The sequence below is a fragment of the Triturus cristatus genome, chromosome 5_2 (genome assembly GCF_964204655.1).
Source record: "Triturus cristatus chromosome 5_2, aTriCri1.1, whole genome shotgun sequence".
NCBI lineage: Eukaryota > Metazoa > Chordata > Amphibia > Caudata > Salamandridae > Triturus > Triturus cristatus.
This window is the reverse complement of record NC_140588.1, coordinates 512,721,327-512,744,470: the sequence shown is the minus strand read 5'-3', so window position 1 is coordinate 512,744,470 and position 23,144 is coordinate 512,721,327. Positions and strand designations below refer to the sequence as shown.

Here is a 23,144-nt window from a genome sequence, read left to right as displayed (position 1 = left end):
TAAGTTACTTCGCTGCACGGGCTTAGCTTGGGAATATAACATCCCCTCCTCATACCAAGGGTCGATAGCTGAAAGCTATCAAAAAGGAATATATCATTCTAAGAAGGGCATAAACAGTTGATAGTAGGTTTATATGTTCTTTCTATGGTTATAATGCATAGAAATACCTGTAACAGAGCAAATGTGAAATTATGTTATGGAAGAGAAACAACTTATAGATGAGAAAATGTAAGATGTGAAATGAGATATGGAGGTAGAAACAATTGCAAAATAATAAAACTAATAAGAATAATACGTGGGCAATGGTTAGAAAAGATGCCTTGTGTGGTAGCAGAGCTAGATAAAATGTAGATAAAAAGGCGACTATGCTGAGCTTTTCAAGTTGAGAGAGAAGGGATTGTGCATGGTGGTGACTGAGTAAGAAGAGTTAGAGAGGGAAAAGAGGGAAAAGAGTACAGGTTTTCAGGGGGGTGAGGTTTTAAAAGTGGAGGGGAGGGATTTATGTTGCAGTTTATTTCTAAGGTGTAACTGCATGTTTCTTGGTGCTTGGAGAACTAAAGCCACCAAGGGTGGGTGGGTGGTAAAGGGGGTGGGTGGGGTGCGAACAGAAAAAAATACTTTCAGATTCTTATGGTATAGTCCAAAGTGTGAGAGGCAGCTTCATTACAAATAGATGTAATTCCTGAGTTTCGAGGCACAACAATCTAAAAGATCTACAGACACATCTTGCATGCATAACACAAAACCTCAAGTAGGCATTTCCACTCAGATTTAAGGGTTTTCCTAGCGACATAGATATTGATCATGTTTGAAAGGAATTTAGGGCCTGTTCAATAAAAGGCCCAATGTACAATACTCAAACTGTATGATTTTTGACCAACAGCCAGTGTGAGTACTGCATATTTTTTGTATTTAGTACTCCTGCATAAAACATTGTGCTTCTGCTCCTCGCCAATATGATTATTTAAACCATTTATCTAGGACTCTTAGCTTGGACTGTTACAGTTAGATTGGTTTGAGTCTTTACAGTGATACATTTGTGAAGAAGTGTCAATTTTTTTAACTTAGTCCTGGAAGTGTTAGTATTTTGAACTTAGTCCTTGTAGAGCGTTGTATGCTCTAGACGTATAATGCCTTATTTAAGTCTTAGCAAAATTCTGTGGTGCTACAGATGTATTTTCCTGTTAGCAGGTTGTGCCTAAAAACTGGAGTAAAGAGTCCATTATCCTAATCAGTGTTACAGTTTACTATACCACCAACCACTGTGGTGCAAGAAGTATTGCTGAGGGAAGTCTGGATATGATGATCAGAGCAATGTGAACAGAAACCTGATGTATATTACTGCTGGTAAAAGCAGAGACAACCATAGAGGATTGTGCAGTAGTTTGATTTCTTACCTTCACAGTTCTCTGCATAATGATTAATGTATTTTTTCTCTCATTGTTAAAGACATGAGCAAGAAGATATGGAATTAAAGCACAACTCCAAATTAAAACAGCTGATGAGGGAATTCAATACTCAGATGGCAAAAAAGGAACGTGAGCTGGAAACTTCTGTCCAGGAGACCATCGGTAAGTATTTTTCTGAAGAAGATGCTGACTGATTAAAGAACATATTTTCTGTCATGCTTTATTGTTTGATTCAAATGTCCTGATTATTTTAGAAATTTCTGAAACATCACAGTAAAATATGAGTAAGCTTACATTGGTAAAATCAAGATGGGTGAAAGAAAAACATCTGATGTATGATTTACAAATGTTCTTGAAAATTTCAGAAGAATTGTCCATAAAAAAACAATATTTTAGTGCGTGGAGAAAAAACTTATTGCACCTTCTTGTTTCCGGCAACGCATAATTGAATTGGGTCATCAAGGTCATCTGGGTTCAACAGCAATGAAAAGAAAAGTTAGGGATAGGTTCTGGTGGCCAGGAATGGACAGTGAAATAGAAGGTTTGGTAACAAATTGTGTAAAATACAAAGTAAGCAACAAAGTTGTAGTAACAGAACAACATGTGGAGTCAGTAACTTTCTGTCCAGGAAAAGCGTGGCAACGTGTGAGGATGGATTTCTTTGGACCATATCAAATTCTACCCAATTGTATGAGATACTTCATAGTAATGGTGGACTATCTTTCCAGTTGGGTTAAGGTAGAGCCAGTTTCTGAACCTAACACTAAGAAAGTGATTGATTGTTTTCAAAGAGATTTTTCTAGAGAAGGCTTACCCGAAGAGATTCTAACTAACAACGGGGTTTAATTTACTTCTGCAGAAATTACCTCATTTTTTTTATTAAATGTGCCAAAAGACATGTAAGAACATCGTTGTACCATCCTCAAAGCAATGCAATGGTAGAATGTTTTAACAAAGTATTAGTGGAGTGCATACAAGCCACCATTAGAAGCAACATGAATGTCGCTGAGTTTATTAAAGAGCTGGTGTGGTCTTACCACATTACACCTCTGTCACCATTTGAATTGATGAGGGGAAGAAAAGTTGCAAAGCTGCGTTGAACCTCCTAAGGCTGTAGTACACCTCAGGGTGCCCTTCAAATCGGTAGTGTCTCTCACCTTAAATATTCACCTACAAGTGAATTATGCAATTGGGCTGTGCTTCTTGCATCTTTAGATGAGCACTTATTTCCTGGCCCCCATGATGATTTCCTTTAAGTAGCAAAAGGGTCCCAGTTTGTCACCAGTTATGTAGTAAATACGCCAGACAAGATGTAGGAAGAGTGGAGGTTAAATCAGCAAGATACATCCTTCTTCAAAAGGGGCAAAGGAGTAACTGACTAGTAGAATCAGAGAGCTTCAATTACCTCATTACATTCCATCTTCCGCCTTCTAATCTACAAATCACCACAACTTGTCATCTAATAATGAGGGATAATGCGGTTTTGGCTATTGCACAGTATTCATTTGTATTGTTAAAAAGCATCATGAGGACAGAGGGGTGCCTAGATATACACATACTACAGAATAATAAAAGTTCTGGATTAATATTGAGGAAATTGTATTTACTTTGCCACATAATATACCCTTCAAGGTAAGCCAGGGTTTTAAAGGGTTCATTGGCTTCAGTTGTTGGCAAGCATGCTGCTCAGGGCTGCAGCCATTCAAAGTACAGAGAGCAGTAACAGCCATGCTTAAATGCTTATTGTTAATTGGTAGCTGGAGACCCATAATACAGCTAGTTGGCAGTTTACATTATTCTTCCATTCCTACAACTCTTAGTCTTATGGCCTTTTGGGAACCTAACCTTTATCCAATGGATAGGGCTTCATTTCAGTATGGTACAGGGCAAGAGACAGTGTTTGCTAAATTAAAGTGAGCCTTTAAAATTTCTCCTGTCCGTCACCCTCTTGATCGCCAGTTGCCTTTTATTGTGAAGACCGGTGCTTCATCTTTCACTGTTGATGCTTTTTTGTCAAAAAGGAATCCTCAAAGGAAAGAACGTCATCTGTGAGTCTTCTATACTCATAAACTAACCAACACTGAATGTAACTACACCATATATAACTGAGTTATTAGAATTGAATTGAGTTATTAGCAAACAAGGAGGCCTTTTCCGATTAGCGGACCTACCAAAAAGGAGCTACTCACAGGATAATAGTTTGGACGGATAATTTGAATTTGTCAGGCATGCCCGATGTTCATTGTTCTTTTGAAGATTACATTATGGCATCATTTATCAGCAGGGGCATTGACATGGAAAAGCCGATGAACTCTTAAAAGATGATGAGGAAAAAAGGGGAATGTATCCCACTTACAAGTATAGTAGCGCTGTGTCCCGTTGTTAATCCTCCTTCGAATCAATTTTTGTCTAAGGTCTTGCACGCTCAACAGTCCCTTCATGAAAAGAAGTGATTATAACACAACTTTGTAAGACAACAAAGAGGGAATTTTCTTTTCCATTGTTTATTGCTTACAAGAAATTACAAGAATAAGTTTGTTTTTGAGCCACAACTCTCCGGTCGCTGGTCACCCAAGACAACAAAAGACACCAGAACTGCTTAATATGCATTTTTGATGGCCCCAATTTAATAAGAACATACAGAAATATGTATAAAAATGGGTGGTTTGCTCACAATCCAAGGCATCTCACATCCAACTCACAGGGTTTCTCCAACCACTTCCCACACCTCAATGACCCTGATCCAATATTTCCAGGGACTTTGTGGTGGAATTGGTATAATAAACTATTTCTTCAAATTAGAATACTCCATTGCCTTATGTAAGCTCGCTACTGCCTTTGAGCTGGGGCTGATCTTTCCATCACACCTTTAAACTACATGGTCTTCCTGATAGCATAATAACGGATCAAGGCTGTCTTTTCAATGCACACTTATCGCTGGAGTTGATGTAGAGGTTGAGGGCAGAACAAATGTAAGTACATCACCTATCTGCCACAGACTGAGGGGCACAAGGAGAGTTAATCCATCAGCAGAGCAATACACAAGATACATTCTTATATATCGTCAATCCGATTGGGTCAAATGCATTTCTGTTACAGAATTTGCCTATATTATCTCTTTGCATAGTTCCTTAGGGAACATTTATTTTTTTCTGTACAATTAGACACCATCCTAGTACATTTCCTTCCCTCCATGTTGACTGGGTCTAGGCTACCCTGCATTTCAAGGTTACTCGAACTCATCAGGAGCAGATAACAGGCAGTACAGCAACATCTTTCGAAAGCTAAAACGGCCGCCAAGTTTGAGTTACATATTTAAGCCTCCCATCCCTATAATATAGATATAGAGGTTGATGTGTGGCTTTCCACTCAATTCCTTTCTGTTTCATGGTCACCCCTTTTAAATTCATGCAGAGGCTTACTGGGCCATTTTTGATCTTGGGGGAAAATGGGAAAAGCAATCATTAGATAGAATTGCCATCTAGATGGGTGATCCATCGTGTTATATGATCCTAGATTCCATTCTTCCTATCAAGCCATCAGTTGGGCACACTGGCTTTAAGCAGCGTATAATCTTCAAAGCTTTATCCATTACATTTAAGAAACTCCTTGGACTAAGCCCAGCCTACCTTGAGGAATGTTTCAGATGGCATTTGCCATGTAGGGCTCTTCGTTCTTGCTCCACCATTAATCTGCTAGCTCACTTCTACAAACTTTCGTCTTGAGGCGGCAGGAGCTTTCTTATTTGTACTGCCCAAAATTGGAATCTACTTCCCCAGGATTTGAAAGTCACCACCTCACTATCAGTTTTCAGGATATCATTACAAACTTGGTTATTCAGACAATAGAAGTTGTGGTTGGTGCCTGATCCTTGTCACATATAGCGCCAGGACACCTCTGGGTATGCGCTGTGCTGCGCTCTACAAGTTTTATCATTAATTCATTATACATGTATCTAGAATAAAACCTACCATGTCAGGGACAGGAACCCCTTCACCTGCTGCTGTTATAGATGGGTCACTAAATAGGAGGTTGTGATAATTGTGAATTTCAGGCTTCAGTGTGGACAGTTGCTTAATATTCTGGCATTGAAAGTGTATGACATTTCAGAGAGATCTTGGGACCCAGTTAATTTTATTCATGGCCACCAATTATGATTAGTTAAACAGTTCCCTAAACAGTTCCCCAGGAAACCGAAACTCTGCCAAGTGCGGGGTTTGTTCTTTCCTGTTTTTGTGGAGCATATTTAACACCATTTGAGACACAGCTCTGTCTAGCAAAATCTTGTGTTTGCACTACCTTTCTTCTCTTGATCGTTCATACACAATGCTTATCGTCCTCACATTTGTTTTGTTGCCCCTTTTCGGTTCCCTTTCAGTTATTCTTGCCTTGTGAATTGCCTTAGATCTCTTGTTTGTCCATTGTGTTAGTCTGTCCCGTTTGTGATCATTGTGCAGGGCTGGAACTTTCTCTGAGAAGGCGCTGGGATCAGCACTGAAATAATGGTTGATGCTTGGTCTCATCATAGAAACATCTGTAGTTACACCTGGGCAAGGAGAATATTCTAGTGGTTATTATACTTAGATTTACCTACTTAGCTCGGTAGTAATTCTTGACTACTTACTAGTTCTATCCAGAGCACATATTCCACATCATCCCCTAAAGTAGCCAGCTTACTATGTAGAAGTCAAAAACCATCAAGTCCAGGTTTTATCGTTTCCATTTTTAATCACAAGTCCTTCAGTATGTTTTATTCTCTTCCCGTTTTCCACAGCTTTGTCTTTTCATGTGTGTGGGTTGTCAGCACCTTCCAAGAGATTTGTGGAAGGCTGGAATTTGCAGGAGCCCACGTCGCAAACTACATGCTTGACAATAATGTAGGCTTCATGGTAGAGAATTGCTAAAGGTCTTTGGAAACCGAAAAGGTAGGACACAGCTGCCCTTAGAGTCAGTAGCAAAGAATCGAAGCAGTTCAGTTTTGTTGGTAACAGGTTGAAGTAATAATAAATCTGTGCCTCAGAATAGACTTTACTTGAAAGCCTATGAAAATCCTAACAGATTTAAATTGCACTGAGGTCTACTCAGATACTTAAAGATGTGGTTTTGGTTTAAAATCTAAAACCAACTGAATTTAATCAGTTTTCGTTAGAAGCGCAGCTGTAACTCACTATCACTGCATTGCTTCTGACCTCCCTCGAGGTCACAAATGAAATCACAAATTACATTGATTATGCCACTGGTGACATCACATATCACCTCACCATTGACATCCTCTGTGATATCGAAATCCACTCCATGTCTGGCACCAACAGGAACATCAAGTGAAGAAATTTACGTTCCGTAGTGAATGGCTGTCCTTGAGGGATCCCCCTCTTCTGAAAAAAAGAGAAAGATATTGTCTTTTAATCCTGGTAGGAGGTGATTTGGAAAATTACTTAACCTGTTTTATCAACCTTGACCTGTGACTAGGAGCGACTTCGATTAAACTGAATATGGCATGACACTTACAATGGTGCTTTTGAAGCTTAGATCCACTCTATAATCTGACAGAGGAAAGAGCCATTTTGTCCATTTACCTCCGTGCCTGTTCCACAGTGGAGAGCTGAGGCTTCTGTGTGCACAGGCTTAGTAATGATAAGCTAACAGAGGCTTTATTAGAGCCCTTGACATTGGAAAAAGGGATGATGCAGGGCATCAATAAGGCAGCACCAGAGTGCAGCAGGGATATATTTGTGAAGCCATCTGGTGGTACCCCCCCCCCCCCCCCCCCCATGCCTTTATCGGCAGACGTATGCCAGCTGCTGTTCTCAGTCTGAGCCAAAAGTTGGTTTTGCCTGCTGCTTGAACTTCTTCATTGGTGAGTAGGCTATGCATTTTCTAGCACAGAGACACATATATTCTGAACAGAAAGGTGAGGTAAGCTTCCTGTGACCTTAGTGAGGCATTGCATGCCTTGGAATGCAAGTAAATTGAATAAGCCATCTGACTTTGTGATAAGCGTGATGGTTATTATTACTCCTTCGGATGATTAAAGTCCTGATTGCATGGCTGAAAATGGCCTCTACTACGGAAGGACTAAATCTGTCCATGGTCCTAATTATGATGAGACCGTTATTCTCCCTTTTAGTGAGTTTTTCAAATATTTAATAGCAGACGTGTCAAAAGTCATTTTAATTACCTGCCATTTCCAGTTTCATGCTAAGGAAGAACCACCCGTGCAGGAGAGCATATTTCATTTGATAAATTACCCAGTAGTTGGTAGTTCATGCTGCCTTTTCAAGGGCCGGCCAAATGCCTTTCATTATTGGCAATTGGACAAGAGGTTTGGACAGGAAGTCAGATTTATGTTATGCTATGTTATGGATGCATGTAGAGCGCATGGCTACCCGGAGGCGTCGCAGCGCTAGCCGAGAGAAAGACAGCTTAATAGGTGGGGTTTTGAAATAAACAAGTTTTCAGAAGTTTACGGAAGGCGAGAAGATTTGGTTCCGAGCGTAGGCGGAGGGGAAGAGTGTTCCAGAGCTTGGCAGAAGTGAAACAGAAAGCATGACCACCGCTTCTCATCCTGTTGATTTTGGGGACCTAAGCTAGGTAGAGGCTGGATGATCGGAGGCATCTATTTGGGTGGTATGGGGAAATGATGGATTGGAGAAAGGGGGGGCCTTTCTCCCAGAAGGATTTGTGAGCAATACATGGAGACTTGAATTATATTCTATCCGCAACCGGGAGCAGTGCAGGGTTTTCAGAGCAGGTCTCACAGAGTGGCTGTTGGGGATCATAAAAAGCATCCATGCTGCACAATTCTGGATGACTTGCAGTTTGTTTGTGGTCACCCTTGGAGCTCCTAGATACAAAGCATTTCCATAGTCTAGGCGAGAAAGGATTAAGGCCTGGACCATGAGTCTCCTTGCTGAAAAAGGAAGGAGCGGAAGAACTTTACGGCGCATCCGCAGGATGCGGCCAGTTTGGTTGTGTGATGATTAAAAGTAAGTGACTGATCTAGTCATATGTCTAGACTTTTGCTCTGGTTTTTGGGTGTGGGTGTGGGTGCGGAGCCAAGACAACTTGGCCATGCTGGGCCGATGCCAGGAGTGGGTGAGTTGCCCAGCAGCATGAGCTCCGTTTCATCTCCATTCAGTTTGAGGAAGGAGAATTCCATCCGTTTGGCGACTCTCTCCAGGCAGGGGCCTAGACTGGTCGAGGTAGATCTGGATGATTTAGGGCCACCGCTAATTGGGTGTCATCGGTGTACGTAAGAATGTCTATCCCGAAGGGGAAGACACTCTGTGCCAGTGGGCTCATGTAGACATTGAACAACGTTGGGCTCAGGGGATGAGCCCTGAGGGACGCTGCAGCCAAGTGGAATACGATTTGATGAGCTATCTCCTTCAAAGACTTGAAAACTCCTGTCCTCCGAGGAACGACTGTAGCCAGGTGATGTCACTGCCTGACATGCCAATATTCCTCAGTCTGTGGATCAGGATTTCATAATTAACAGTGTCGAAGGCGGCACTGAGGTCCAGAAGGATGATGGCCGTCGAACCTCCTTTGTCTAGGATCTTTTTGGCATTTTCAACCACTGCAAGTAGTGTGGTTTCAGTCCCGTGTTGGGGGCAAAATCCATTTTGCGATGAGCGAAGTATGTTATGGGTTTCAAGAAAAGCAGAGAACTGAGTTAGCATGCTTTTCTGTCATTTTGCTGATCCCGGGAAGGAGGGAAATAGGGTGATAATTTCCAAGTGTATCCGGGTTAAGGCTGGGTTTCCTCAATAGCGCCCTCACCATAGCGTGTTTCCAGAGTGGGGGTTCTAGTCCGGTCGAGATGGGAGTTTATCAGCTTCAGCAGCACTGAAAAGACTGTGTCCTGGCCTTACTAAAGATTTGGGGAGGTGCTGGCTCATTAGGAGAGACAGATTTTACTGAGGCACATATATTCACTAGAGTATTCATGCCCATCAAGTGAATTTCCCTGAGAGAGTGCTCACCGGATACGGAGTGCCCCATAAGCCGCTGATTGATGGTTGGAGTTGGGGGGGGGGAGGGAGGGGGGGATTGTAGATATCCTTGATTTTATTGGAGATTAAGTCAGCAAGTTTGTCACAGCGCGCGTTTGAGCCGTCAGGCGTGACATCCCTGACTGTTAGTTTTAGGGAGTGCTTAGCGAACTTAAAGATTTCGCGTGGAGAGTTTGAGGCAGTTTGGATTGGTAGATTTGTATCGAGTCCCTGTAGTTCTGTTTGTTTATTGTATCATAATTTCTTCTCCATTTCCTCTCAAGTCTTTTGCAGGTTTGTTTGTACTCACGCAGCTTAGAGGAGTACCACGGAGAGGGGTTGTTCCTAGTTGTTTTTATGGATATGTTTCCAAAACTAGGTCCATGGAGGAGTTGATCCACTGGTTAAAGAGTATGTCTCCTGTTGTGAAAAACATCTTTTTTTGAAGATAATTGACCTTCAAGTCTGTGCAACATCAGAGTTACTTAGAAGGCAGTAGCCCATTTTCCTGATGTAGAAGCATAAACTAGCTGTTTTCTTTCAAGAATGTTTCTTCTTCCAGTAACCAGTTCCCATGCTTCAAAACAGACGCACACCAAACAGTTGAAAGACGTTTCCCTATTGCTTTTGAAGAAAGCCATAGAAGAGATTTCCAGAACAGAATATAGGATACTATCTCAGATACTTTACTGGTACAAAAAGAGAAACAAAGTTGAGGTGATTTTTGGATCTGAGATATTAACTAATACAGGTGGAAAGTGAAATTCAGAGTGATCTCTCAGATGCAAATTCTAGTGGCACTAAGATAAATCACTTGAATAATCTTGTGAGATGCTGAATGGATTACGATTATTGTGTTCCACAGGAGTTATCGTTACTTTGTAATAAAAGGAAGCATTACCAATTCAAGGTGTTGCTGTTCGCTCTCATTTTGGTATCCCCTGTTGTTCACAACTGTGTTTTCATTTGTAGCTCCCCATCTGCATCTGCAGGGAGTGCATGTGTTACCTTACTTGGTGAACTAGTCCTCTGGAATATCTTCCAGGGAAGGGTACTAGTTTCATATGAGAACTAGAACTCAACTACACAGTTTAGGTTTGTCTCTGAATCTTCCAAAATCAAAGCTAGTTCTAACCAAGGTAACCCAATTGGACCCTTTATTGATGAAGGCTTTTCTGGCTCCTGAAAGGGATTATCACTTAAAAAAGAAAATAAGTCCAGGCAAGGTAATCCAAACAGTTTATATTCTGAGAATATTATGCATCACAGTGCCTTGCATTCTGTTGTTGCCTTAACAGAGGCTGAGGATCAGATAACTGCAGAGTTTTTTGGCCTCTCTTAATCCCATTCAGGCACAGGATCTGCTGCAAATAAAACCAAATGTTGCTATGATATTGAGTAGCGGTTACTAGGGGACAGTCAGCTACATTTGCGTATACCATTTTCTGGTTCAGGTGGCATATCTGGGTAGCCTGGATTTAGTGGCTTGTGGCTTTTAGTCATAATTCACAGTTTCTACCCCTCAAGTCATTTGGAGTTCCGGAACATTGGGTTGTCTATGGTAGCTCTCCTTATTTTGTTCAAGGCATTTATGTTTATGTGCTCATAGAAGGCATGACTGCTGTGCATTATGCCAACTAATGTGATGGGGTAAACCTTTGGTCAGTTGCCCTGAGTAGCAACTATGTAAGGCATTTTACCAGGAAATAGAGAGCAGTGTTTGATTAGATGCCTGAAGCATTCTCCAGTTATATTTGTCTGTGAAGAGTCTGCAATAATCTGATAAAGAATTCTAGCTGCAGATTCCTTATCTTTGAATATCCCTAGGCATCTGACTCGATCCAGAAGATTTTCAAGCAGTACCCCTGCTTGCTTGTAGGTGGCATCGTCTGTGCCAGAAGTGAAATGCAGGGTACCTATATAGGCACCACTTCGACGCGCTAACGTCAGTTCTTTCCTTTCCGCACCAAATAGCGCTGATCCCAATTGAGCTACCTCTCAGTTGCTTTTTGAGTGGTCTGTTTCGACTTTTTGTCAACTCTTCTGAGAATGTATCTCCTGCTGTGAGGAGGTCACCAAAGAAACCTGCTGGTCCCGTTCGCAGAGAAGGTCCAGGGACCATTTGTGGCGCTCCTCCAGGCATTCTTCGTCACACTCAGTCATCAGGGATGTCAGGAAAGTCCCACAAATACAAGAAGTTGAAGAAGTCCAAACTCTTTGACTTCCCCGCATTTGTCATCTGACGAGAAGAGGGAGCTTCTGCACTTCAGGCATTGTCAGTCTGCGGGGCCTGACCTGGTGTCTTCTCCGTGCTTCCCTGATTTTCCTTGAGCGACCCCCAACCCAGCTAAAGGAATTTTTTTAAACCATCCAGCTCGTCTTTGGATGGCCAGGTTCCACAGGCTCATAAAGGATCCCCTACTGGGACCATGCCAGCTGGTTCACCCTAGGCACCAGTTGGACCCATTGGATCTTTTGTTAAATCCAGAGTAGAGCCGCTGGCAAGACAGACTTTCTTCAGCGTACCCTCTAGTGCCATGAATGAATGAAATGAAATGAAAGGGGATTTATAAAGCGCGACTGCTGCCCTAAGGCGTCCAAGCGCTGAGTAGAAAAACCGGTTCACTGAGGGACTAGCTAAGGGAGACAAGTGGGTAATTAGTTTCTGAACAAGAAAGTTTTTAATTCCTTGCGGAAGGAAGGGAGGATGGGATTGGATCTAAGGGATAGGGGAAGTGAGTTCCATAGTTTGGCGGCGTTGAGGGTGAAGGCCCTGCCTCCTGCTCTTGACCTCTTAATTCTAGGTACTGTGGCTAGAAATGCGTTAGTTGAGCGCAGTAGTTTCCCGGGGAGGTAGGGAGTGAGAAGAGAATGATTGATCTCCGGGTTTGCTCTGTGAAATGCTTGATGGGATATGCATAGGGTTTTGTATTTTATTCTTTCCCTCACCGGGAGCCAATGGAGTGATCGAATTCCCGTTTTGGCAGATTCTCTTCTCGGTATCTTAAGTAGCGTACGTGCAGCACAGTTCTGGATTCGCTGTAGTTTTTGCAGCACGTATTCAGGGGCTCCCAGATAGAGAGCGTTGTTGAAGTCTATCCGGGACTGGATGAGGCCCTGAATAACCACCTGTTGGGCTTCGAAAGGTAGGAGAGGCAGAATTTTCTTCAGCATCCGGATGATACCGAAACAAGTTGCTGAAGTTTTGGTAGCCTGGGTGTTCAGAGTAAGTGAGTTGTCGAGCCACACTCCCAGGCTTTTGATATTCTCCTTCGGGGTAGGTGGTGGGCCTAAACTAGGGGGCCATAGCCGGTCGAAGTCAGTGAGGGTGGAGGGGCCGAGGAGCATGACCTCAGTTTTATCCCCGTTTAATTTTAATGAGGATGCTGTCATCCATTTCCTCACCTCTTCCATGCAGTCCGCTAGGTTGTCCCAGAGGGGCCCGCTGTTCTTCTGTGCCAGGGAGACCACCAGCTGGGTGTCGTCCGCATATGAAATGATTTTGATACCATATTGGCGGACAACCTCAGCCAGCGGTCTCATGTACACATTGAACAGCGTGGGGTTTAGGGAGGAGCCCTGGGGTACCCCACAATCCAGGGATCTACTGGTGGAGCAGGAGTCGCCGTCGAAGACCTGGAAAGTCCTTCCGCTCAAAAAGGAGCTTAACCAGTCAAGGGCGGCCCCGGCGAGTCCCAGATGGGATAGCCGGCAAAGAAGGGTTTTGTGGCAGACAGTGTTGAACGCGGCGCTTAAGTCCAGGAGGACCACTGCCACTGATCCCCCTTGGTCCAGGATCCTCCTGGATTCCTCCGTCACGGCTAAGAGGGCTGTTTCTGTGCCGTGTTTGGGACGGAATCCGGTCTGGGTGGAATCCAGTAGCCGGTTCTCTTCAAGGAATTTAGTGAGGTGAATATTAATATTTTTCTCCAAGATTTTGGCTGTCCAGGGTAGCAGGGAGATGGGACGATAGTTATTTGGGTAATTCGGGTTGAGGGTAGGTTTTTTGAGTAGTGCTCTCACCATCGCCTGTTTCCAGGTTGGGGGCACTACGCCCTTTAGTATGGAGCTGTTGAGGAGTTCCAAGATAGTGGGGAAGATGACTTGGCTAACCATGTTCATCGTACGGGGGGGGTGCAGGGTCGCGGGGGGAGCCAGACTTTATTTGTGAGGCCAGGGATTGGAGTGAGTCTGAGTCCATTAGTGGGAATTTGTTTAGCGTTGCTTGCGCGGGGGATTCATTCAGCGTTGGAGAACAAGGTTCAGTGGCTGTGGGTTCAGATGCAGGGGTTGAGAATGACGAATAGATTTTATTTATTTTTTGGTAAAAGAATTCAGCTAACTCGTTGCATCTATCTATGTGGTTTTCGGCTGGGACGGCCGGGGCGGAGATCTTGGAAAGGCTCTTAACTATTTGATAGATTTCTTTTGGTTTAGACTTGGCGGACATAATCTTCTCTCTAATGTAGGTGGATTGGGCTGTATTGATTTCCAGTTTATAGGTCCTGATGGCTTCTCTATACCTGATTTTTTCGACGGGGTCGTATCCCATGCGCCATTTTCTTTCAAGTTGTCTACACTGCTGTTTTTTCTTCCTAAGCTCATCTGAATACCACGGAGCGGTTGCTCGCGCTCTTTTTAGAATGGTTCTCCTCATGGGGAGGATGGAGTCGATGGAGTCCTCGATCCATTTGTGGACTTTGCTATTGTCAAGTATGGGGTCTTGGGATAGAGACGGCTTTGTGGCAGATAGTAGATTTGACCATTGTTCCAGTGGAAGCTTAGACCATTTCCTCATTTTACGTGGTGTAGGAATGGGGGGAGTGAATTTGTGGATCTTCCAGTCAAGGGGGATAAGAAAGTGGTCGGTCCAGGGGAGATGTGTGATGGTGCCGACCGAAAGGTTGGGGCAATTAGTGAAGACAGGGTCAAGCAGGTGGCCCTTGTCGTGGGTAGGGGACTGGATTAGTTGCTCCAGTTGAATCGCAGCCAGGCTTCCGACTAGCTCCCTAGTGGTACCGTCATTGATGTTATCAAAGTGCATGTTGAGGTCTCCAAGAATCGTAAAGTTGGAGGATGACATTACGTATTCTGCTGCTAGCGGAGGGAGTAGGGAGTGAAAGTCGTTAAGTGAGCCTGGGGGGCGATACACGAGGGCTCCTGTTAGACTGTCATTGGGGGTGAATTTCAGGCAGAAAGCCATGCTTTCGCAGTCCTGAAATGGGTCTGGGGTACAATGACAATGATACTGGGATTTATGAATGATTGCAATGCCTCCTTCCTTACCTTGCGTGCGATCTCTGCATGAGATCTTGTAGCCAGGAGGTAGTGCTTGGATCACATCGGGGTCACAATCCGGAGTCAGCCAAGTCTCTGTTAGAAAGATGGCGTCAGGTGCCCGGTCTTCTATTAATAGGGAGATATCTGCACTATGTTTTGGCAGAGATCTACAGTTTAAAAGTAGTAAGGAGTAATTTTGCTGGTCCGATGTCTGCTGAGTGCTGTTTAGTCTGGCGTTGCAGGATTGGCAGAAGGATGGGAGGCTTAGGGGGTGGTAGCGGTGGAGGCAGCGAGCTTCCCTGGGGGGATTATGTTTGAGAAGATCAGCTGGGTTATATTGAATCATGGGACGGAGGACAGGGGGGGTGGCCCCTGTCCCCGTCCGGCCGCGGACGGGCGCAGACGGGCTTGCCTTTGGCGTGCCTTCGGCGCGTTGGCGGCGCGTCCGCTGCGCGTCCGGGGTGGCACATGGTTTTATTGGGAGGGGGGGCGTGGCCTCACGGCTGTGGGCGTGGCCAGAGTTGAGTGGCGGAAAGGCGGCAAGAGATTTCAGACCCGCGTCAGCCCTTAGCTCGGCTGCGCGGGGAATCCCAAAGCAGGAAGGGCTGGGGAGTGCTCAGGGGGAAGTGCTTGTCAGGTAAAAACACACAATTCAATACAATTCTTTTTTTAAATGCGAACGTGCTCCCGGCTATTCGCCTCAGGAGTTAGTATCTTCTACTGCGGGCTCTGGCTTCAGCGCGCCTTATGTAGAGGATTCGGGGGGTGTGGCCTCACGGCTGTGGGCGTGGCCAGAGTTGAGTGGCGGAAAGGCGGCAAGAGATTTCAGACCCGCGTCAGCCCTTAGCTCGGCTCCGCGGGGAATCCCAAAGCAGGAAGGGCTGGGGAGTGCTCAGGGGGAAGTGCTTGTCAGGTAAAAACACACAATTCAATACAATTCTTTTTTAAAATGCGAGCGTGCTCCCGGCTATTCGCCTCAGGAGTTAGTATCTTCTCACGGATGCCCTTAGGTGTTGCATTACCATCATAATTTCCGACTCCATCGTCTGACCGAGGACGTTCTTCCCAGGGCCAAGCTAGTGCCTTATTTGATGGAAAGGCCTGGTGAGGGAGACATTTAGGACAATAGACTCCTCCTAAACATCTCCCTCACCTGGTACCCTTATGGGTACTACCCAGTTGAGGAAAATAACTCGTATGAGCAACTGGGAGAAATCAGTGGGTTTAACACCTTACCTGACACTGGCCTGGTTTCCCCTCCTTTTGTGACTATGGAGGAGGGAGACTCTTTTGCAAGGGTGGTGCACAGGGCAGCTGATGTCCTGGACCTTAACCTATGCTCAGTGGTTGTCAAGACTAACGCCTTGGCAGAGGTCCTACAGCTACTTCCATTCAATGAAACCCTTACAGACGTCCTGTAGTGTGGGTTAACCACGCCCTATGTACAACGCTAAGTTAGCATAACCTCGATGGCTGTTAGAAAGCCAGCTTGCTGCTTCTGCTGCTTTTGCACGCGACACTGTTGTTACATGTTATTCATTCGAGAACTGCTGACTCGACTTTGCTTCACATGAGAACCGTCTGTTGTTTAACATCCTTAACAGCGAGCTGTGACCTTGGTCTGTACACCGTGTAAAGAACGAGTCTGGGTCACTAGACGGGGCAGGTTGTTGTGTTCAGGTTGATCGTACCACTTCTTAGCCATAACATACATACAGCTGCCAATACCTGAAAGACGAGCCCTTTAATATTACAGAGCAGCATGTTTTCTGTTACATTCGAAACGAAGAGCTGTTGCAGGAGAGAGCCTAGCTGATCCTGTGATGTGATTCCACTAAGCTGATCTATAAGGTATGGGGTCCCCCATGCAAGCCTAAGAGACCTTCTATTAGTCTAATAATACCTTATTAGTTGCTAGAGAAAGCAGGGTGGTTGCTTTCCACTGTCATTATTATTATGATTGCTCCTTTCATTTCTATGGTATTGTAACAATGCTGATGGTGCTGATCCTAACCATTTGTCTGCTTGTGTTAGCCAAAGTACTGCATCTTAGGACGCGAGGTTTATAAAATAAACTCTTTAAACTTTACCGTGTCTTTGTTATTCTGTTGTGGACTGATGTATAGCTACCAACGGGTATTTTGGGTTCCTACCACTCCTGATAGTATCTAAGTCGCTTGTTCTGGGTTGTCTATACATTTGAACCGCCGAGCTAAATCTCGGATAACGAATGTGACACTAAGCTAGTTGGATAGGGGTTCTTAGTTCTGAGGGGAGTTTCTGGTACACCACAATTCTCTGAGGTCCTGGTTTCCTGCGCATAGTTCTGTGCATAAGCAGAATCCCTGCAACAGTCCTACTTGGGGCCTGGGCCAAGCCCAGCACAGGGGCTCCTGTCGTCATTGCCCAGCTGCTGGGGATCACAATTTCCTTACACAGCACCCTACCATGGGGCACCCTCCTTATACCACCTTCTTCCTGGACAAGCTGGTTCATCAGACATGTACCTCCTTCCTTCCAAAGGTTGTCACCCCCTTCCATGTAGGCCAGAGCATTTTCCTGCCTACCTTTTTTGCTCTGCCTCATCCCTTCAAAGAGGAGGAGAGACTGCACCATCTGGACCCAAAAATTCACGTTATCGATCTACCGTGATCACACAAAAGAGACGCCGGTGGATGGTCAACTGTTCGCGGGCTATGCTGGAGCGAAGAAGGGAAGAATGAGCAGGAGTAGACTATCAGATGATGGATCATTCTTGTGCATTAAGATCTGCTACACAGTGGCCAAGAAACAACCCCCTTGAGGGCTTGCAGGCTCACTCTAGCAGATACAAGGCTGCAACCACTATGTTAGCGTGCTGCATTCCTCTCCTGGACAGCTGTCAGGCAGTGATGTGGGCATCACTACACATGTTCATAGAACATTGCCACCTGGACAATCGGCTCCATTGTGATGGACACTTCATCCTCTCGGTCCTACAGGACTTTTTGGTTCAATAAATTCACAGACACCCTCCAGGGAGGTATTACTTAGCTATCTATTTAGAGGCAAGGAATCAGCAGCTAGAAGTCTCCATCAGATGAACAAGTTACTTACCTTCAGTAATACCTTATCTGGTAGTGACTCTATCTAGCTGCAGATTCCTTACCAATCCTACTTGCTCTGCAAACCGGTGTAAGGATTACCTTTTTAGGTCCTTCAACATTTTGACACCAGTGGTCAGTTCTCTTCATGGCTCTGCGCTCCTGGCATGGAAAGTTGCAAAAGTAACTGACGTCAGCATGGCAAAGATGTGCCTAAATAGGTATCGCAGACTTCACCCCCGGCGCAGATGACACCGATGCGTAGCCGAGTGACACCAACTACTTGCGTATGGGGAGACTGCTCGAAAAATTTCCGGATCTAGTCTGACACATGGGGATATTCAAAAGTAAGGAATCTGCAGCCACATAGCGTCTCTACCAGGTGAGGCCTTACCAAAGTAACATAACATTTTTAAATGTGGAGTGTTCCACTGATGCATCTATTTCCAGCTAACCAGATGGATGTTTCTGTTGAAACTATGGTGCTGAGACCACTGAAACGACTGTCTGTTGTACGCTTTTTCACCATTTCCAATCATTCACATGGTCTTGAGCAGATTCAGAAAACTTCAAACAACAGTGGCTTTCACTGGCCCAAGACCAGCTCTTGCATGGATCTCTGGTTTCTCAGGAAGGGTCGAGTGGGAATGGTGCCTATCTTCCCATGTCTTCTTTCTCAGGGAGTGAGGTCAGATTGTAACATTTAGATATGAACAGCACAAACGGCAACAAGATTTTTTAATGCACCCTATAACGCCTGGCGAACTCCGTGATGCGATCCTTGCTTTACCCAATGGGAAAGCTACAGGCACGGATGGGCTCCCCGCGGAGTTTTATAAGGAATATGTTGATATACTGGTGCCACAACTGCATGCTATGTTTGAGGATGCCTATGAACAGCAGACTCTACCAGACACACTGTGTGAGGCACTGATTGTCACCTTATTGAAACCTGGGAAGGAATCTGACAAATGTGAGTCCTATCGACCGCTGTCAATGAATACGGACGTTAAAATACTCGCAAAGATCCTGGCCACGAGGTTGCAGTTATTATTGTCTGTCATGGTGCTGCAGGACCGGTCTGGTTTTGTCCCTGCGAGATCCACAGCCCATAACATGGGAACGCTCTTTGCAATCTTACATCTTCTGGAGCCCACATTGCCTGCTGCAGCGGTCCTATTAGACACCGCGAAGGCATTTGATTCCATCTCCTAGCGGTATATGATAGAGGTTATGCATCGTATGGGGGTACCCTACATTTACACTAACTGGATTAAATTATTGTATGACAATCCTGTGGCCCGAGTGAGAGTGAATGGTAGGACATCCAAACTGTTTCCAATTCGGTGTGGAACGAGGCAGGGCTGTCCACTGTCGCCTATACTTTTTGCGATAGTGCTGGAGCCTTTGGCTTGTATATTGTGACAGCGTCACGCCAAGGCGGCATTGCGTTTTCATCAGAGACCATTGGCAGTTTCCTTGTACGCTGATGACATGGTTGTATATGTGCGAGAACCGGCAGTGTACCTAGAACAACTCATTAGGGAATATATAAGGTTTGAATGGCACTCCGGTTTGGGGATAAATTGGAATAAATCGGTGCTATTCTCTCTGACGACATCCACACAGCAATTTGAGCTAGGATTCCCTTTGATGTGCAGTGAGGACCCTGTTAAATATTTAGGGGTGTGGGTTCACAGGGACCCGCAATGTGTTCTTAGGGAAAACTATGGCACTGCAATTACCCGGCTTGAGGAACAGGTCACTCGATGGATACATCTACCATTGACGTTCGCAGACCGAGTGGCCCTGATTAAAATGATAGTTCTACCTAAATTTTTATACCTATTCATCACCATACCCATAATATTGAAGTCGCATGTTTTTTAACACATTCCGCGGCTTATTGACTACGCTGGTTTGGGGTGGGAAATAACCGCCCGTTAGATGGGAGGTCATGACACGACCCTATGAAATGGGAGGCTTTAGAGTGCCTGATATGCACTTATATTATTACCTATGTGCCCAAGTGCACTATGCCTTTTACTGGCAGGCTGCACCGCCATACACACCACATGTAGCGGTTGAGGCTGGGGCGGTGCGACCAGTACCGCTGAAGGCGATGATTGTGAACAGCACTACAGTGTTTGAAAAAGGCGAAATAGATGCAATACAATGTACGACGCATGCGTGGAAAGAACTTGGGAAACGTGCCGCGAGATTGCTATTGTATGCACCGTCAATGCCACTTTTGCACCATGAGGGGATATCGGTGTCTAGTGAGCCGGGCTCACTCACAGTTTTGCACGGAGCAGGAATATACACTATGGGTGATGTTTACCCTGCTGCCAAATTTATTGACCTTCAGACATTTATGGGGGAAGAATCTAGGCCTGCTATTGCGACGTTTATATACAGTCGATTGAGAGCTGCGGCTCGAGCATTGTACCCTGGGTTTCCTGACCAGCCCCCTACTTTGACAGCGTTACAGATACTATACACCTCGCAACTTAGAACTAAATTAATCACCAGGTTGTACAACGCGTCGCAGGCTGATGAGACGACTGTTGCTATGGGGCCTATGGGACGATGGAATGATGTATTAACACAGCCACTGACAGAAGAGGAATGGGAGTCATGTTGTAGGCTAACGGGTCAATATGCATCCAATGAAAACTTGGGGTTAATTCATTATAGATATCTCCATCAAAGGTAATATATGCCGGTGCAGCTCCATAAATATGGGCTCAGGGACTCGCCCTGCTGTCAGCGTTGTGGGGCGGATAATGCTGATTTCTGTCACCTGGCCTGGAGCTGTCCGAAGGTGTCGGACTTCTGGGATAAGGTTACGAGGGCTCTGGGGGAAATTATTGGTGATCCTGTGGCCTGTGATATGACATTATGCCTCCTGGGAAACGTGCTAAAGCTTAAATCTTGTAATCGTAAGCTGGCTGCAATGGGGCTGCTGTTGGCGAGACGTAGGGTTTCAATTCACTGGGATGGTAGACCTGCACCGCAGATGACACAATGGCTTAAAGATGTCGCATATTGTCGTGATCAATTTGTGTGCTATGGGGAGGAGTTGCCACAAGCCTCCAGGCCTCGAGACATTTGGGGTGCTTTTACTGCTAATGTATTAACGCACCCACCTGCTAAATAATGTTTCTAAATGCCCTCCTGACATTGATGTATGATTTGCTATTCCACTATGAGTAGCTGGACTATACCTGAATTTGAAAATGTTGTCATGCATTGCTGCTATGTATTCTGTACTATGTACCAAACGATGAATATGTGTTCTTGCTGTTCTTAATTGAAAATTTCCATAAATAAAAAAAATAAATAAAAAAAAAAAGATATTAACAGCATACAGTTGCACATTGGGTTTCTGAGAAGCTAAGGGTTGTTAGACATGTTCTCTCTGATGTCATGGTAAATAGTAGATGGAAGAGTGCCAGGCATGTTTACAAATGTAGGTGGTTTTGCTGTTAATGTGTGATTTTCTTGTTATTCAGTAGCAGAATAGCACTTGAAGAAAAGTCAAGAACCTTAGAGAATAGAGTAAGAATCAGGCCTTTGAGAATTGGCTTATATGCTTGGGATAACCTACAGCACGTGTTTCAAAAGTGCTACGTGATTTGTTTCCAGTGTTTGACAACAAAAACATATGTGGCAAACAAACTCATGGGCCAGTAATGTATTAATCATAGTTAATACTAATAGAGTTGTTTACAGAATGTTTTTGTTTATTGACCAAGTTTTAAACTGTACAGTATTAAGGTGTTACACAACTGTTGAAGGTGATAACGATGGCTTGGACCATTTATTCCACCCATTTCCAATTTTTTTTTCTTTTCAGAACAGTGTTACTGGTTTTTCTCTGACTCACACTTAAATGGCAAGCTAACAGGCAAACATCTATGTACATGTTCTGTACTTTGCTGAAAATCTTTTTACCAGAATATAAAGCACTAAAACATTAATGAATTTACATTTTAGAAATGCCTGTAGGACAAAGATATATGTCCCAAATATTGATTTCTAGAAGAAAATCATGACTCTACATTAGTCATTTAACCATTAAGAAAAGTACGTCCGATTATTTTTTTTTACCTTTAGTGGTAACACATAACTTGCATATTTCAGAACTGTAGATTTGATAAGTTACAGTAAAAAATTGGTTGTACAAGTTCAATATTATAATCTTAATTATATTTTTCTTACAGGCAAAGCACAGGAGGTAGAGGCTGAATTAATGCAATCACACCAAATAGAGGCAACCCAGCTGCATAAAAGAATTGCTGAAAAAAATGAAGATTTGAAAAGAACAGCTACCAAATATGAGGAGATCTTGGAGGTATAAAAGTTAGTTTTTAAGGTTACTGGTTTTGCAATGCGTTGTTTCATGTTCAAAGTGCCATTTTTCTTCCAAGTGCGATGTGATCTGAATTTTTTAACAACCCCTCAAACTTGTATCTCATTGTATTATTGCAGGAGGGGATCTTTGTTCAAAATTCTGCTTGATCCAATTTGAACCTCCTATCTTTTGGAGGACAATAACTGTCCAATTATAAGTGCCTATCAAAGGGAGTAGGCCAGGCCACTCCAGTGCTTGCAAGCTAAAATTATAATTTTCCAAGTATATAAAGCCCCCTACAAGTGTCTGCCCAAGTGTAAGTTGAATTAGGTTTGTAAGAGGAGGAGGTTGCCTTCATATGCTTGCTGCAACAATCATTTTTAGATCTCACTTACAGACAGCTTTCACCTGTATGTTGTTGAAGATCTGTTGTGGACAATAGCAGTAAATAAGGCGGGCCTTGTGTCAGGCCATTGCCTACCATTGGTTGACTTTTCTGTCAGTCTGATTTGCTAGCTTCTTATTGGATGGCTTACATTAGTCTTCTCGTGTGTGTCCCGGTCTTTTAGCACAGCCTCTTTACTACCCTTTTGACTCGATGACTTGTATCCTTCCGCCCCTGCAACAAGGGAATTACTTTTTTCTTTTTTTGTCAGTGCTCCATTGGAGAGTATGTGTTATTTAGCTGCATTTCCACTCAAGGCCCAGCCTTATGTGAGTAGCCAACGTCATGACCTCTGTCACACCAATGCAGTTTGGCGCTATGAAATTCCTCTTTAAAGGGAGTGAAGGAGGGATTCCGTAGGTCATCTTGAGCCAAAATAACTATTATTCTGTCTAATCAGTGCTTCAGCTGCTCCACCACTGTCCATCAAAGTTTCTAGGTGCTATTGGCCCGGAACGGCAAACCAAACTGGTAGATCGGGGCCTCGCTAGGAGCTTCAAGAGAATGCGGTTATTTGGCTCTCGTCCCGCCCTGCCCCTGGTTTTTTTGTATCCTCACCCATGTTTGTATCTGAGG

The 23,144-nt window shown here is 44.2% G+C and overlaps 1 protein-coding gene across 4 annotated transcripts in view; it reads left to right on the top strand.

Moving 5' to 3' along the window:
• The window catches only part of GOLGA4 (golgin A4), an 840,043-nt gene that overhangs the window by 623,002 nt on the left and 193,897 nt on the right, over nt 1–23,144 (top strand). For all 4 annotated transcript variants that reach the window (XM_085607536.1, XM_085607535.1, XM_085607534.1 and 1 more), the window contains 2 exons: nt 1,450–1,571; nt 21,993–22,123. In XM_085607536.1, coding sequence (XP_085463662.1) covers nt 1,450–1,571; nt 21,993–22,123 — 253 coding nt within the window. The remainder of the gene's footprint in view (nt 1–1,449; nt 1,572–21,992; nt 22,124–23,144) is intronic.